The 12,220-nt window shown below is 49.6% G+C and overlaps 1 protein-coding gene across 5 annotated transcripts in view; it reads left to right on the top strand.

Annotated features, from left to right (window-relative positions):
* RBBP8 (RB binding protein 8, endonuclease) overlaps positions 1-12,220 on the top strand; it is a 50,924-nt gene that overhangs the window by 6,327 nt on the left and 32,377 nt on the right. For 4 of the 5 annotated variants that reach the window (XM_069957703.1, XM_069957705.1, XM_069957704.1 and 1 more), the window contains one exon: positions 11,295-11,496. In XM_069957703.1, coding sequence (XP_069813804.1) covers positions 11,379-11,496 — 118 coding nt within the window. In that variant the 5' untranslated portion in view covers positions 11,295-11,378. Of the gene's footprint in view, positions 1-7,732; positions 8,168-11,294; positions 11,497-12,220 lie in introns of those variants that run through there. The other variant, XM_069957702.1, reaches the window with a different exon arrangement.

Genomic DNA, 12,220 nt, shown 5'->3' with positions numbered 1-12,220 from the left:
TCCCCTCCGGCTATGTTACGACACAGTTGAGGGATGCCCCGCTCAGCCTGGGATGGGACACTGCTGCAGTCACCGATAGACTGAGGGGACTAAATCCCACCCGCATGTTACGTTCATCCCGGGACGTGGCGTACCTGGAAATTGGAAGAAGGGGACAACCTGAGAGGGGGGGGGGAGTACGGAAGCCCGGTGATGCGGCACAGCGCAGGCACAGGGACAGGTGAGTTTATTGTCTTTTTTAATTTCCCTCCACCCCCTGTCCATAATGATTTTTTTTGAAGCAGCCAGAAAAAGCTTCGGCTGTGTACCTGCAAGCTTGGCCAGTCTGCCTGCTGAGGATAATTCACACTCTTCCTCAAAGGTAAATCAAGGATTCTATCTAATTTCTCACCACCCAAAAAGCTTCGGGCAGCTGTCCTTGTGTGAATAGCACTATATGTACTGTTGTGTGTCCACCATTCTGTAGTGTAATCTCCCCCCTCCTCTCTCCCTTGAGCTTGTCAGCAGGATGAACAGCCGCAGCTCAATCCTTAGCATAACCCTTTATTTGCTGTGAGCCCTATACCTTGAGAGCAGTTGTGTTAGATAGGAATCAGTGCAGCCCTTTTCTAACCCAATCCACTATCCTTACCTAACTGGGCCACAACTGGACCAGACCAGAAAAACATCAAAGGAGCAAAACCAGAACCTCAAATACGAAAAGCAAGTCAGGCAGGTTAGACTCTATGGGGGGATTTATCAAAGGGTGTAAAATTTAGACTGGTGCAAACTGCCCACAGCAACCAATCACAGCTCTGCTTTCCTTTCAGCACTTCCTAAAGCTGAGCTGTAATGGTTGCTGTGGGCAGTTTGCACCAGTCTAAATTTTAAACCCTTTGATAAATCTCCCCCTATATGTTGATTACAGTATGGGCACCAAAACAAATGGCATCAATAACTGCTTAACAGTAGTGTTGAGAAGGGGGGTATGAGAACAATTGCCCAAATCATATCATTATTATGGGTTGCCACTGTAGTTTTACATGCAGGCCAAACTAATTAATAAAAAACACCTTTCTGTTATTTTGTTATCATCTCTCCAATCTGTCCAATAGAGGGGGTTTGTGAAGGGGACTCCCTTCATAATGTCATGAAAAGGTACAGTAGTACTTCAGTACTCAAACTGCTCCAACCCCAAACAATGAGCTTCTCAGCCAATATTTAAAAAAAAAAAAAAACTGCTTTGGTACTTAAAGGGGTTATCCATGGTTGGGAAAACATGGCCAATTTCTTCCAGAAACAGCAACTCCTCAGTTTAGGTGTGGTTTAACCACTTGCTCGGTACTCATCTACTTTTTTTGTCACACAGCTTTTCAGTTTTGCCTAAAAATGCTGCTACACACCACAGATCACACACAGTGACACGGACACCATGCAGGTGACTTTCTCTGTGGCTGCGCTGCTTTGTGCGGCCTCATGTATGCCACCTGGTTTGAGGCCCTATTACACAAAACGATTATCGTCCATATTCGGCCGATTATCTCTCATTACCGCTGATAATCGCTTTGTGTAATAAAGGGCAAAGATCAGCCGACATGCACAACGATAGCAACGATCTGCTGCCGTCACTCCGCGCAATAGGAGCAGACCGCCGCTATCTCCCATGGGCTGCCCGGACGATCGCCAAGGCACCCCCCCCCCCCTTTCATCTTTCTGCGGCCCCCCCCTCCCCCCTTACTCCACTATCTGTTTTGACAGATTCTGCTTCTCTTTGCACAGCATCATTCCTGTTGATACTGTTTTTTAGAGTATAGTAATTTTTTCACACACTTTTACTATCTAGGTGTGTTCTGTATTCTATCTGTACTCAAGATGTTGTTCCAGTTTATCCAGTAATATTCATAGGCAAAATGCAGTATCGGAGACCTGAATGACTGCTGCTTTTTTACAGCTGACATATGACACTTAGATCTATATATACATTCAGATATTTATCTAAGCCTTTGTATAGACAAGAATGAAGAAGTATGTGTGGGTTTGGGAGAGTTCAATGGCTTTATAAGAGTTTGTTTGTCCTGAATGTCACTTTTAACAATGCCTTTTGGTAAATCCTGTTTACATTTCTTTACTCAAAAGTTGTAACTTAATATTTTCAATTTGAAAAGGTTTAAATATTCCAAAAATGTATGTTTTCACAAATGAGAGCAATCATGTAATTCTATCTGCCTATCTTTACTTACAGGAGATAGTGCTCTAGTCACAATAGAAGCTCCAGCAACTTTAGGCTTTGTTCACATCTGCGTTGAAGGCTCCCTTTGTAAAAATCCATTTATTTCCCAGACAAAAAAACGGACATAAAAACACTATTCCCTGGTTAAAATCCTATAAAAGAACAGACAGAAACTTAACAGACCCCATTAAAGTCTGTAGGAGCCATTGGTCTCCAGTATACAGTAGGCTAGCCCCGCTGCGGTTGAGGTGTCAAACAGAATCTGCAACGGAGGTTGGTCCTGAGCCTATGACAGCGATGTGAACTTTGCCTTGTTCATTGTTCCTAGAGCCAGTCCGCTCATATAACAGTTTAGGAAAATGCCAGATATCCCTACATCCACCATTGATGCCAATAGCACTGGGCATCATGGGCTTATGCCCTAGATGTTTGACCTCATGTTCTGGGCCCCCAAGCAAGAACCACTTTCAACTGCATCAGGATGTGGATCCAGTTGAAAATTATGAAGATTAGCAAAAAGGAAACATTGCTGGCCTAGAAATACCACGTTAAAGAGAAACTGGGGCCAATCCAATAAATATGTGGGTTTATAGTTTGTCTGACAGTTCAGTGAATAGTCACATGGGTGTGACTTAAAGGGGTTGTACACCAAAAAAAAATTTCTTTCAAATCAACTGCTGCCATAAAGTGCCAGAGATTTGTAATTTACTTCTATTAAAAAAATCTCAAGCCTTCCAGTACTTATCAGCTGCTGTATGCCCAGCAAGAAGTTGTATTATTTCCAGTCTGGAGAGCAGAAGAGGTTTTCTATGGGGATTTGCTGCTGCTCTGGACAGTTCCTGACATGGACAGAGAAGGCAACAGAGAGCACTGTGTCAGACTGGAAAGAAAACACCACTTCCTGCAGGACACACAGTAGCTGATAAGTACTGGAAGACTTAAGATTTTTTAATAGAAGTGAATTACAAATCTCTGGCACTTTATGGCACCAGTTGATATGAAAGAAAAAAAAAATTGGTGAACAACCCCTTTAATTTTAGTAATGGGAGTGAATATCAGACATTGGGCATGGTTATACAGTCAGGGGGTGTATAATAGGGATACTCGCCCCTCAGCGTAAAACATCACACCCCCTGACTGTATAATCACACCTATCATCTGATACTCAGTCCCATTATACACCTATCTATTAACTGAATTGTCTGACAGACTATAAACCCACATATCACAGGAACGGGAGGACGTATCAAGAAGCTATAAAGAGCTGTGTAATCAGGGCACCTTGAGCTATCTTATATATTAACATTAATATTTTACGTCGGCTATGAGCCCATTTCCCAGAGGCCTAATAAGGGCGATAGTGGCACTACTGTTTGCGTATTCTTGCCCAAAGTCATCAGCCTACAAGCATCCACTCCAAATCTATTGAGTGAATAAAAAGCCACCAAAAACACTGCATTTATTTTCCCCCATGCTGCAGTTTTTGTGGTACCCCCCCCCCCCCCCCCAATAATCTTTATACATTACACATATCCATATATGTAATGTTTGAAAACAAAATATATATATATATATATATATATATATTTATTTATTTTTTTAATATTGTAAACCTATGGAGGTCTAAGGAAGCATTAATATACAAACTAGGTGAAAAATGCATTTTTAGAAAAGCTACCACTGACCTAAAAGCACCACTTAAAGGGAAACCATAGTATGTACCTTTAGCAGTAGAGCTAACTGGTCTTCTTAGTTCCCTGTATGGCGCCATTTTTGAGTAGTAAGGGTATGTTCACACTGAGTAAATCAGGCAGAATTCCACGGTGGAGAATCCTGCCTGCCTCAGTGCGACACTGCTTTTCTATGGGAGAGAGTGCGCTCTCCCATAGATGGGCTATGGCATGAGACAGGCGGAATTCCGCCTAATTTACCCTGTTCGCTTGTACTAACCTGCTGAAATTTCCCCTTTAAGAAAGAAAGTGCTTAAAGCACAGGTCTCCAAACCACAACTCCCATCATGCCTGGACAGCTAAAGCTTTGGATTTGGCTGTCCAGGCATGATGGGAAATGTAGTTTTGCAACAGCTGGAGGGCTGCAGTTTGGAGACCCATGGCTTAAAGAGTAGCTATCATTTAAATAGACTTTTGACATGTCATAACAACGTGTCAAAAATTTGTATTGGTATTGGTCTCTCTGCCTGTCAATCATCCCCGCAGAGAGCTGTGACTAATCACAGGCAGCTCCCCGCCCAGATGACTAGTTGCCACACTTCTTCCAGCCTTGCGTCCCACAGTAAAACACTTTTCTCCTCCATATAAAGACACCCTGGCCGATGCTGCATCCTGGATCTGTAGGAAGCAGCGGGGAGCCATATCAGCACAATTATGCTGATTAGTTCCCTTTAAAGAAAAAAGCAATGTATTGTGTTTTCTTATTTCTCTATTGACTCTAGAGCTTTTTTTTCCTTAGAAAAGAAATCCATGCGTCATCCATGGCAGGTTTTCAGGTGTTTTTGGGGGGCCTGGAGAAGGGCAGTGTATGGGGGCATATCTGCTATGGGAGGATCTGTGGCTGCGGTAGTATAAACAGGGTCCTGCCTTACATTAGATTATGATTCTTTTTCCAAACATTTTTTATTGAAATTTTTGGCATTTTGACAAAGATAAGTATAAAGTACAGTAGCTCAAACATACCTCCCAACTTTTTGGGTGGCCAAAGAGGGACACATGGCTCACACGCATCAAATCGCAGCAGATTTCACGCTGCAAAATCCACTACTGTGAGTGTGAATGGGGTTACATACTTACAGTGGAATTTTCATTCTGCTACTTGTATGTAAATGCTGGCCCCTTTAACCAGTGTAACGCCTGGAGTCGTGGATCCACTGAACTGTCACTAGCGATGGTGGTAACCGCACCAGGGAGCGGAGTCTAAGGGGCCGCTGGTTTTCACCAGAGCCCGCCGCAAGGCGGGATGGACCTGCTGCGGCAGGCAACCCCCAGGTCGCTACCCCTGGCTTGGTTGCTAGTGACGGCAGGCGAGGCGTGGCAGGAGCAGTAGGCAGAGGTCTGTAGGCGTGACCGCAGGTGGCAGGCAGAGCTCAGGAACAATGGTTAAGCAGCGGACAGGGACCAGGGACCGGGACAGAGGACAGGGACTAGGAACAAGGACTGAGGTCAGGAACAACAGGGAGCTGGGCCAAATGCTTTGGGAAGCATGTAGAGGCTCCAACACCTGTGGTAGGGCATGCTGGGATTATATAGGGAGTGACCAGTGCAACTACCAATTAAGGGCGGACTGGCCCTTTAAATCTGAGGCTGCCGGCGCGCACGCGCCCTAGGAGACGGGGACGCACGCGCCGGCCGGGACAGACAGAGACAGGAGCGGGGCGAGGTAAGGCGCCCCCTGGGGCCGAACTAGTGGCAGCGCCGGGTCCCTGCACATGGACCCCGGCGGCTGCATGAGGCAGGGGAAAGTTGCGGCGGCGGCCCGGAGTACGGGACGCCGCCGCAGCCGTGACAACCAGCAACGGCCAGGAGCATACTTTACCTGGTCCGCGCTCCAGCTGAGACTCCTAGCTCCTGTAGGTCCCGCCAACTCGCCAGGGGCCTCAGATGCAGCCGGAGCGCGGACCAGATAAGGTTAAGGGGGCGGGTTCAAGGGGTAGTGCAGCGTTTTTTCACTAAATAACATACATTACAAAGTAATAAAACTTTGTAATGTGTGTTATTTAAGTGAATGGCCCCCTTCCCCGTTTTCCCCCCACCCTGGAAGTGTGGTGTAGTATACTTACTCAATTGCTGTCAACCCAGGCCGACATCTTGGGTCGACGGCGTCATCTTCGGGAGGCTGAGCATAACAGAGCTCGGCCAATCATGGCTGAGCAGCTGATGTCGCGGCAGGGGGGGGGGGCGTAATGAGGGAGACGGCTGGAACGCTCCGACAGCGATTAAGTATACTGCATCACACTTCCGGGGTGGGGGGGAACACGGGGAAGGGGGCCATTCACTTAAATAACACACATTACAAAGTTGTATAACTTTGTAATGTGTGTGATTTGGTAAATAAATGTTAAACGCCGCACTACCCCTTTAAGGGGACCGGCATTTACATGCTCGCAGAGGAATGAAGTATATAACCCCAAACACACAGTAGCGGGAATCACAGCAGATTTCGCTTCGGAACTTGCAGGGTGAAATCCGTTGTGATTTGCTACGTGTGAAGCTGCCCTAAAAGATGCCATTAATGCTACGTTTACACGAAACAATAATTTGCCCGATCGTACGATTAATGATGTCGGAGTAACGTTTCTTTTTATATAACGATCAGCGTTTAGGCGGTACGATATATCGTACAGAAAAATCGTTTTGCGATCGTTCTAAGATTGCCCGCCCGCAGCCCGGCCTCCTGCCCGCAGCCCGGCCCCCCACCCGCAGCCCGGCCCCCCACCCGCAGCCCGGCCCCCCGCCCGCAGCCTGGCCCCCCGCCTGCAGCCTGGCCCCTGCGCATCCTACAGCCCCCCCCCCCGCCGGCTCGATCGCCACCCCTGCCGGCCTGATCGCCACCCCCGCCGGCCCGATTGCCACCCCGCTGCCCTGATCGCCGCTCCGATCGCCACCCCGCCACTCCGATAGCCTCCGCGGCCCTGACCACTAGCATACCTTACCTGCATCCGGGAATTTCAAACGGATCCTTTTCAGCCAATCAGTGCTCCTCTTCAGCACTGATTGGCTGAAGAGGAACTGTTTGAAATTCCCGACTCCCCTCTTCAGCCAATCAATGCACTGAAGAGCGGAGCCGGGAATTTCGAACACCCGCTACGCCGAGCAGGTAAAGTATGCTCGTGGCCAGGGCGGCGGGGGCTATCGGAGCGGCGGGGGTGGCGATCGGGGCGGCGAGGAGCTGATCAGCCGGCAGGGGTGGCGTTCGAGCCGGCGCAGGGGGCTGTAGGATGCGTGGCCGGGCTGTGGATGAGCGGGGGGCCGGGCTGCGGGCGGACGGACTTTTGCGACGACCATTTACATGGAACGGTCTGCGAACGATCAATGACGATTTGAGAACATTTTGAAAGATCAAAATGAACGATTTCTTGTTGGTCGTTTGATCGTTCGCTGCGTTTACACGTACGATTATCGTTCGAATTCGACCGTTATCGAGCGAATTCGCAAGATAATCCTTCCGTGTAAACACAGCATTAGTTTCTTGATTCATCTGAATATAACAGTTTTTAGGATCCAACTTGCACCCATATACAAATGTGGGTCTGAAAATCTGGTAAGAAACCAGATTTTCGAGAAAGAATATTAATTCAGATCTAGTTCCTAGGTCAAAAAGAGGGACATATAAGAGTCAAAGAGGAATAGGGGTCAAAAGTAGGGACTGTCCCTCCAAAAGGGGGACATTTGGGAGGTATAGCTCAAATAGTGCCATAGTAAATGATGAAACATACATAGTAATGCTGATTAGGATAGCACTACCAGCACCACAGTAGCATGCGTAAAAAAAATGAGATTGTCCATAAAGTAAGACCAGTGATGTGTTAGAGGGGAGCTCTACCATGCATCCTCTCACATTTAGGGGTGACAGTGTACTCTAATATCCCCAAAGGAAGTTTCCATTACGTTTACAGCCCAAGCTGCAGCCTGCCCTGTGTCTCCCATCCCCCAGCGGCGGCTGTACATCGCCCTATAACTGCTGATGCTGCGCTTTCTCTCCGTATAAGCATTACCACGTGTTCAGCGACTCCAGGGAAACATAGTTTCACTAGTGACACAACAGTGCGCCAGGATACAGCACTTTGTAACAACACCTCGCGCATGCGCGGCGGGGAGGCGGGGGCGCGCACGTCACGCAATGCGGGCAGCTGTGAGCGGCGGCGGCGGCTGCGCGTCTCCTGCGGTTTGTATTTCCCGCCCGGCGCAGTCAGCTGGAGAGGATGAGCCGCACTGTGTGCAGGAGGTACGGGCTGGGGAGCGTGTGGAGTCGGGTGGGGGCTGCTCTTATTGCGCCAAGAGTCATTGTGAAAGCCGTGTCCAAGACTGCAATTGCTTTAGAGACATATTCTGCAGCCTGTGTCTCCTCAGCTGTTGTAAAATACAACTCACAGCATGTCCTGACAGCATTGCCGTAAAATGACATGAGAGGTATCTGTGTGTTCCAGGCAAACCGCAGTAGTATCACTCTATGCACTGTGCTCTGGATATACAAAGTACATGGAAAGTATCAACAGCCAGAGGCTGAGGCCAGTACCCTGGGAGCAGCGCCTAGTGCAGCCGGGAGAGCGGGCAACGCTAGCCACCTAGCCGGGAGAGCGGGCAGCGCTAGCCACCTAGCCGGGAGAGCGGGCAGCGCTAGCCACCTAGCCGGGAGAGCGGGCAGCGCTAGCCACCTAGCCGGGAGAGCGGGCAGCGCTAGCCACCTAGCCGGGAGAGCGGGCAGCGCTAGCCACCTAGCCGGGAGAGCGGGCAGCGCTAGCCACCTAGCCGGGAGAGCGGGCAGCGCTAGCCACCTAGCCGGGAGAGCGGGCAGCGCTAGCCACCTAGCCGGGAGAGCGGGCAGCGCTAGCCACCTAGCCGGGAGAGCGGGCAGCGCTAGCCACCTAGCCGGGAGAGCGGGCAGCGCTAGCCACCTAGCCGGGAGAGCGGGCAGCGCTAGCCACCTAGCCGGGAGAGCGGGCAGCGCTAGCCACCTAGCCGGGAGAGCGGGCAGCGCTAGCCACCTAGCCGGGAGAGCGGGCAGCGCTAGCCACCTAGCCGGGAGAGCGGGCAGCGCTAGCCACCTAGCCGGGAGAGCGGGCAGCGCTAGCCACCTAGCCGGGAGAGCGGGCAGCGCTAGCCACCTAGCCGGGAGAGCGGGCAGCGCTAGCCACCTAGCCGGGAGAGCGGGCAGCGCTAGCCACCTAGCCGGGAGAGCGGGCAGCGCTAGCCACCTAGCCGGGAGAGCGGGCAGCGCTAGCCACCTAGCCGGGAGAGCGGGCAGCGCTAGCCACCTAGCCGGGAGAGCGGGCAGCGCTAGCCACCTAGCCGGGAGAGCGGGCAGCGCTAGCCACCTAGCCGGGAGAGCGGGCAGCGCTAGCCACCTAGCCGGGAGAGCGGGCAGCGCTAGCCACCTAGCCGGGAGAGCGGGCAACGCTAGCCACCTAGCCGGGAGAGCGGGCAACGCTAGCCACCTAGCCGGGAGAGCGGGTAACGCTAGCCGGGAGAGCGGGTAACGCTAGCCGGGAGGGCGGGTAACGCTAGCCACCTAGCCGGGAGGGCGGGTAACGCTAGCCACCTAGCCGGGAGGGCGGGTAACGCTAGCCACCTAGCCGGGAGAGCGGGTAACGCTAGCCGGGAGAGCGGGTAACGCTAGCCGGGAGAGCGGGTAACGCTAGCCGGGAGAGCGGGTAACGCTAGCCGGGAGAGCGGGTAACGCTAGCCGGGAGAGCGGGTAACGCTAGCCACCTAGCCGGGAGAGCGGGTAACGCTAGCCACCTAGCCTTGAGAGCGGGTAGCGGTAGCCACCTAGCCGGGAGAGCGGGTAGCGCTAGCGACCTAGCCGGGAGAGTGCCTGCTGGCGTCACACTAGTCACATGACAGCTTTACTATGTCCAATAGACACATGAAGGGTTAGAGGGGTGAGCGAGGACCTGGCAAACGCAGGGGCTGAAGGTAATGAGGATAACGTGCTGTGTCCTATAGCATGGCTGATGCCATGTTTTATACTACTACTTTTCATAAACATTACTGAACACAGATGGCAGTGTCTCTGCTCCGCATCAGGAGACTTACCAAGGCATAATAATAAATGGGAATCCCACCAGTAGAGCACACATCTACTGAAAATAAGGAAATGTGCATTCAGCCAATCACTGGCAGAGATGGCTCACCATTGTGGCCAGTGATTGTCTGTGTGGGCATTTCCAGGGTATCAAGATGGTGACTATTGGCATTAGTGGAGCAGTAGTTGTGAGTGACCAGACAAGCCTTTTATAGGAACCACCCAGTGAAACCCCATTGATGGCCTATACACAGCATATAGATCATCAGTACCTGCAGTGATTGAGGTTCCAAACTGCTGACACTGTTACACAGTGCTAAGGTCAAGGAGTAAAGGCCCTATTACACAAGGCAATTATCGGCCGCCACTATCTTTTATGTGCTGCTCGAGCCCTCCATCTCCCCCCCCCCCCCCCCCCACGCTCTTATCTGCTTGCTGTTGACGTGTGTAATAGTGATGGCAGTAAGCAGGGAGCAAGCGAGCGCTGACCTGACTGGTTGGCACTTGTTTGCTCCTCTGAATTGCCACTGTAATAGGGGCTTAAGGATATGTTCACGCTGAGGAATTGAAGAGGAAAAGTTTCTGCTTGAAATTCCCTTTTTCAGCTCTGACGGAATAGGCACAGAATGTAAGCGGAAATTCAAAGCCCCGATGACTTTAATGGGATTTCTTTAGTGGAATCTGCCCAAAGAATTGACATGTATAAAAATGGACATGTGGCGGAATATTCCGTGTGCAAACAGAGTAGAAATCCAATTGAACACAATGAGACGTTGGACTGTTCGTATTGTATGGCGGAATTTTTAGCAGAATAAGCGTAAAATTAAATGCGGATTCTGCTTGAAATTATTCACCTTTTCCTCAGTGTGAACAGACCCTAGGGAGGTGTTCTAGCTTGCTGCATTTCAGGAGCATTAAAAAAGTCTTTGTATCAGAGAGTAAGGGTCCATTTACACAGGAAGATTATCTAACAGATTATCTACTAAAGATTTGAAGGCAAAGCCAGAAGCAGACTATGAATAGAGATCAAGTCATAAGGAAAGCTGGAGATTTCTCCGCTTTTAAAATCCATTCCGGGCTTTGGCTTCAAATCTTTGGCAGATTATCTGTCAGATAATCTTTCTGTGTAAATGGACCCTAAGAGCATATTTCTACACTCTTGAAGCACAGCTGGATATATGAAAGGTACCATGTGTCGCCTTGTCTCAATAGCTATCCAACAGTGTCAGCAGTTTGGAAATTACAGCTAACAGATTCTCGCTGTAACGGCAAAAACTATTTTGTATGTTTATTCTGTTTAATTTTGTACATAAATGTCCACTGCCAGGTGTCCTGTATTGTGTGCCGCGGAGATCAGAGCTATGTGATTGGAATCGTATAGGAACAAGCAATCAGCACTGTCACATTCAAGATGAATATTTCTGGGAGCAGCTGTGGAAGTCCGAGCTCTACAGAGAGTCTTGCTCCTGGGGACTTATTTAAGGAACTGTGGACAAAGCTGAAGGAATGTCATGACAAGGAGCTGCAAGGTAACACCTATCAGAGTAATCAAAGCTGCTGATATGTCCCTATAGCGCACAGAGTGCTGAGCGTGAAGGTAGCTTTCCTTCCTTGATCCTCAGTGCCGGTTTTGGGAGATCTGTTGTTTTATATGTAAATTAGGTGGTTTGGTGCACTGGGGGCAGGACTATCACCCTTGCTGAACTGATCCAACCTGTCCAGTCACCCCCCCCCCCCCCCCCCCAATGCATTATAAAAAAAAAAAAAAAAAAAAGCTTATATTATAAAATCAGTGAAAACAATGCTTGTTCTTTAATAGACATAGACGGTAGGGTGATCTGCACAGCCTTTTCTGTCTTTGGCTTCAAAAATCTGTCAGATAAATCTTTGTGAAAAGGCACTCTAAGGGTATTTGCACACTATGGAATTTGCACAGAAATTTTGACATGTCAGACGGTGGATTGACCTTCAAAATATCATTGAGTCGATCGGACAGGTCGAACTTCAAGCGGAGTCTGCTGCGTGGACCCCGCTTGAAATTTCCGTGCAAATTTCGCAGTGTGCACATAGCCTAAGGGTAAGTAATCCAGGTATCACTGACTGCTAAGCCTAACAATAAGCCGACACTTCCTGTTCTGTAAAGGGAACTTTTAACAGCAATTTCCTTTATCGTCACAGACAGGCTTACATTGAAGGGTGACACCTATTTATCAACGTTTGCATGCTTGTTTTTGGCATAATCACATTTTGGCG

This window comes from Dendropsophus ebraccatus, chromosome 2 (genome assembly GCF_027789765.1).
Source record: "Dendropsophus ebraccatus isolate aDenEbr1 chromosome 2, aDenEbr1.pat, whole genome shotgun sequence".
NCBI classification, from domain to species: Eukaryota; Metazoa; Chordata; class Amphibia; order Anura; family Hylidae; genus Dendropsophus; species Dendropsophus ebraccatus.
This window is presented reverse-complemented; position numbering and strand designations above follow the sequence as displayed.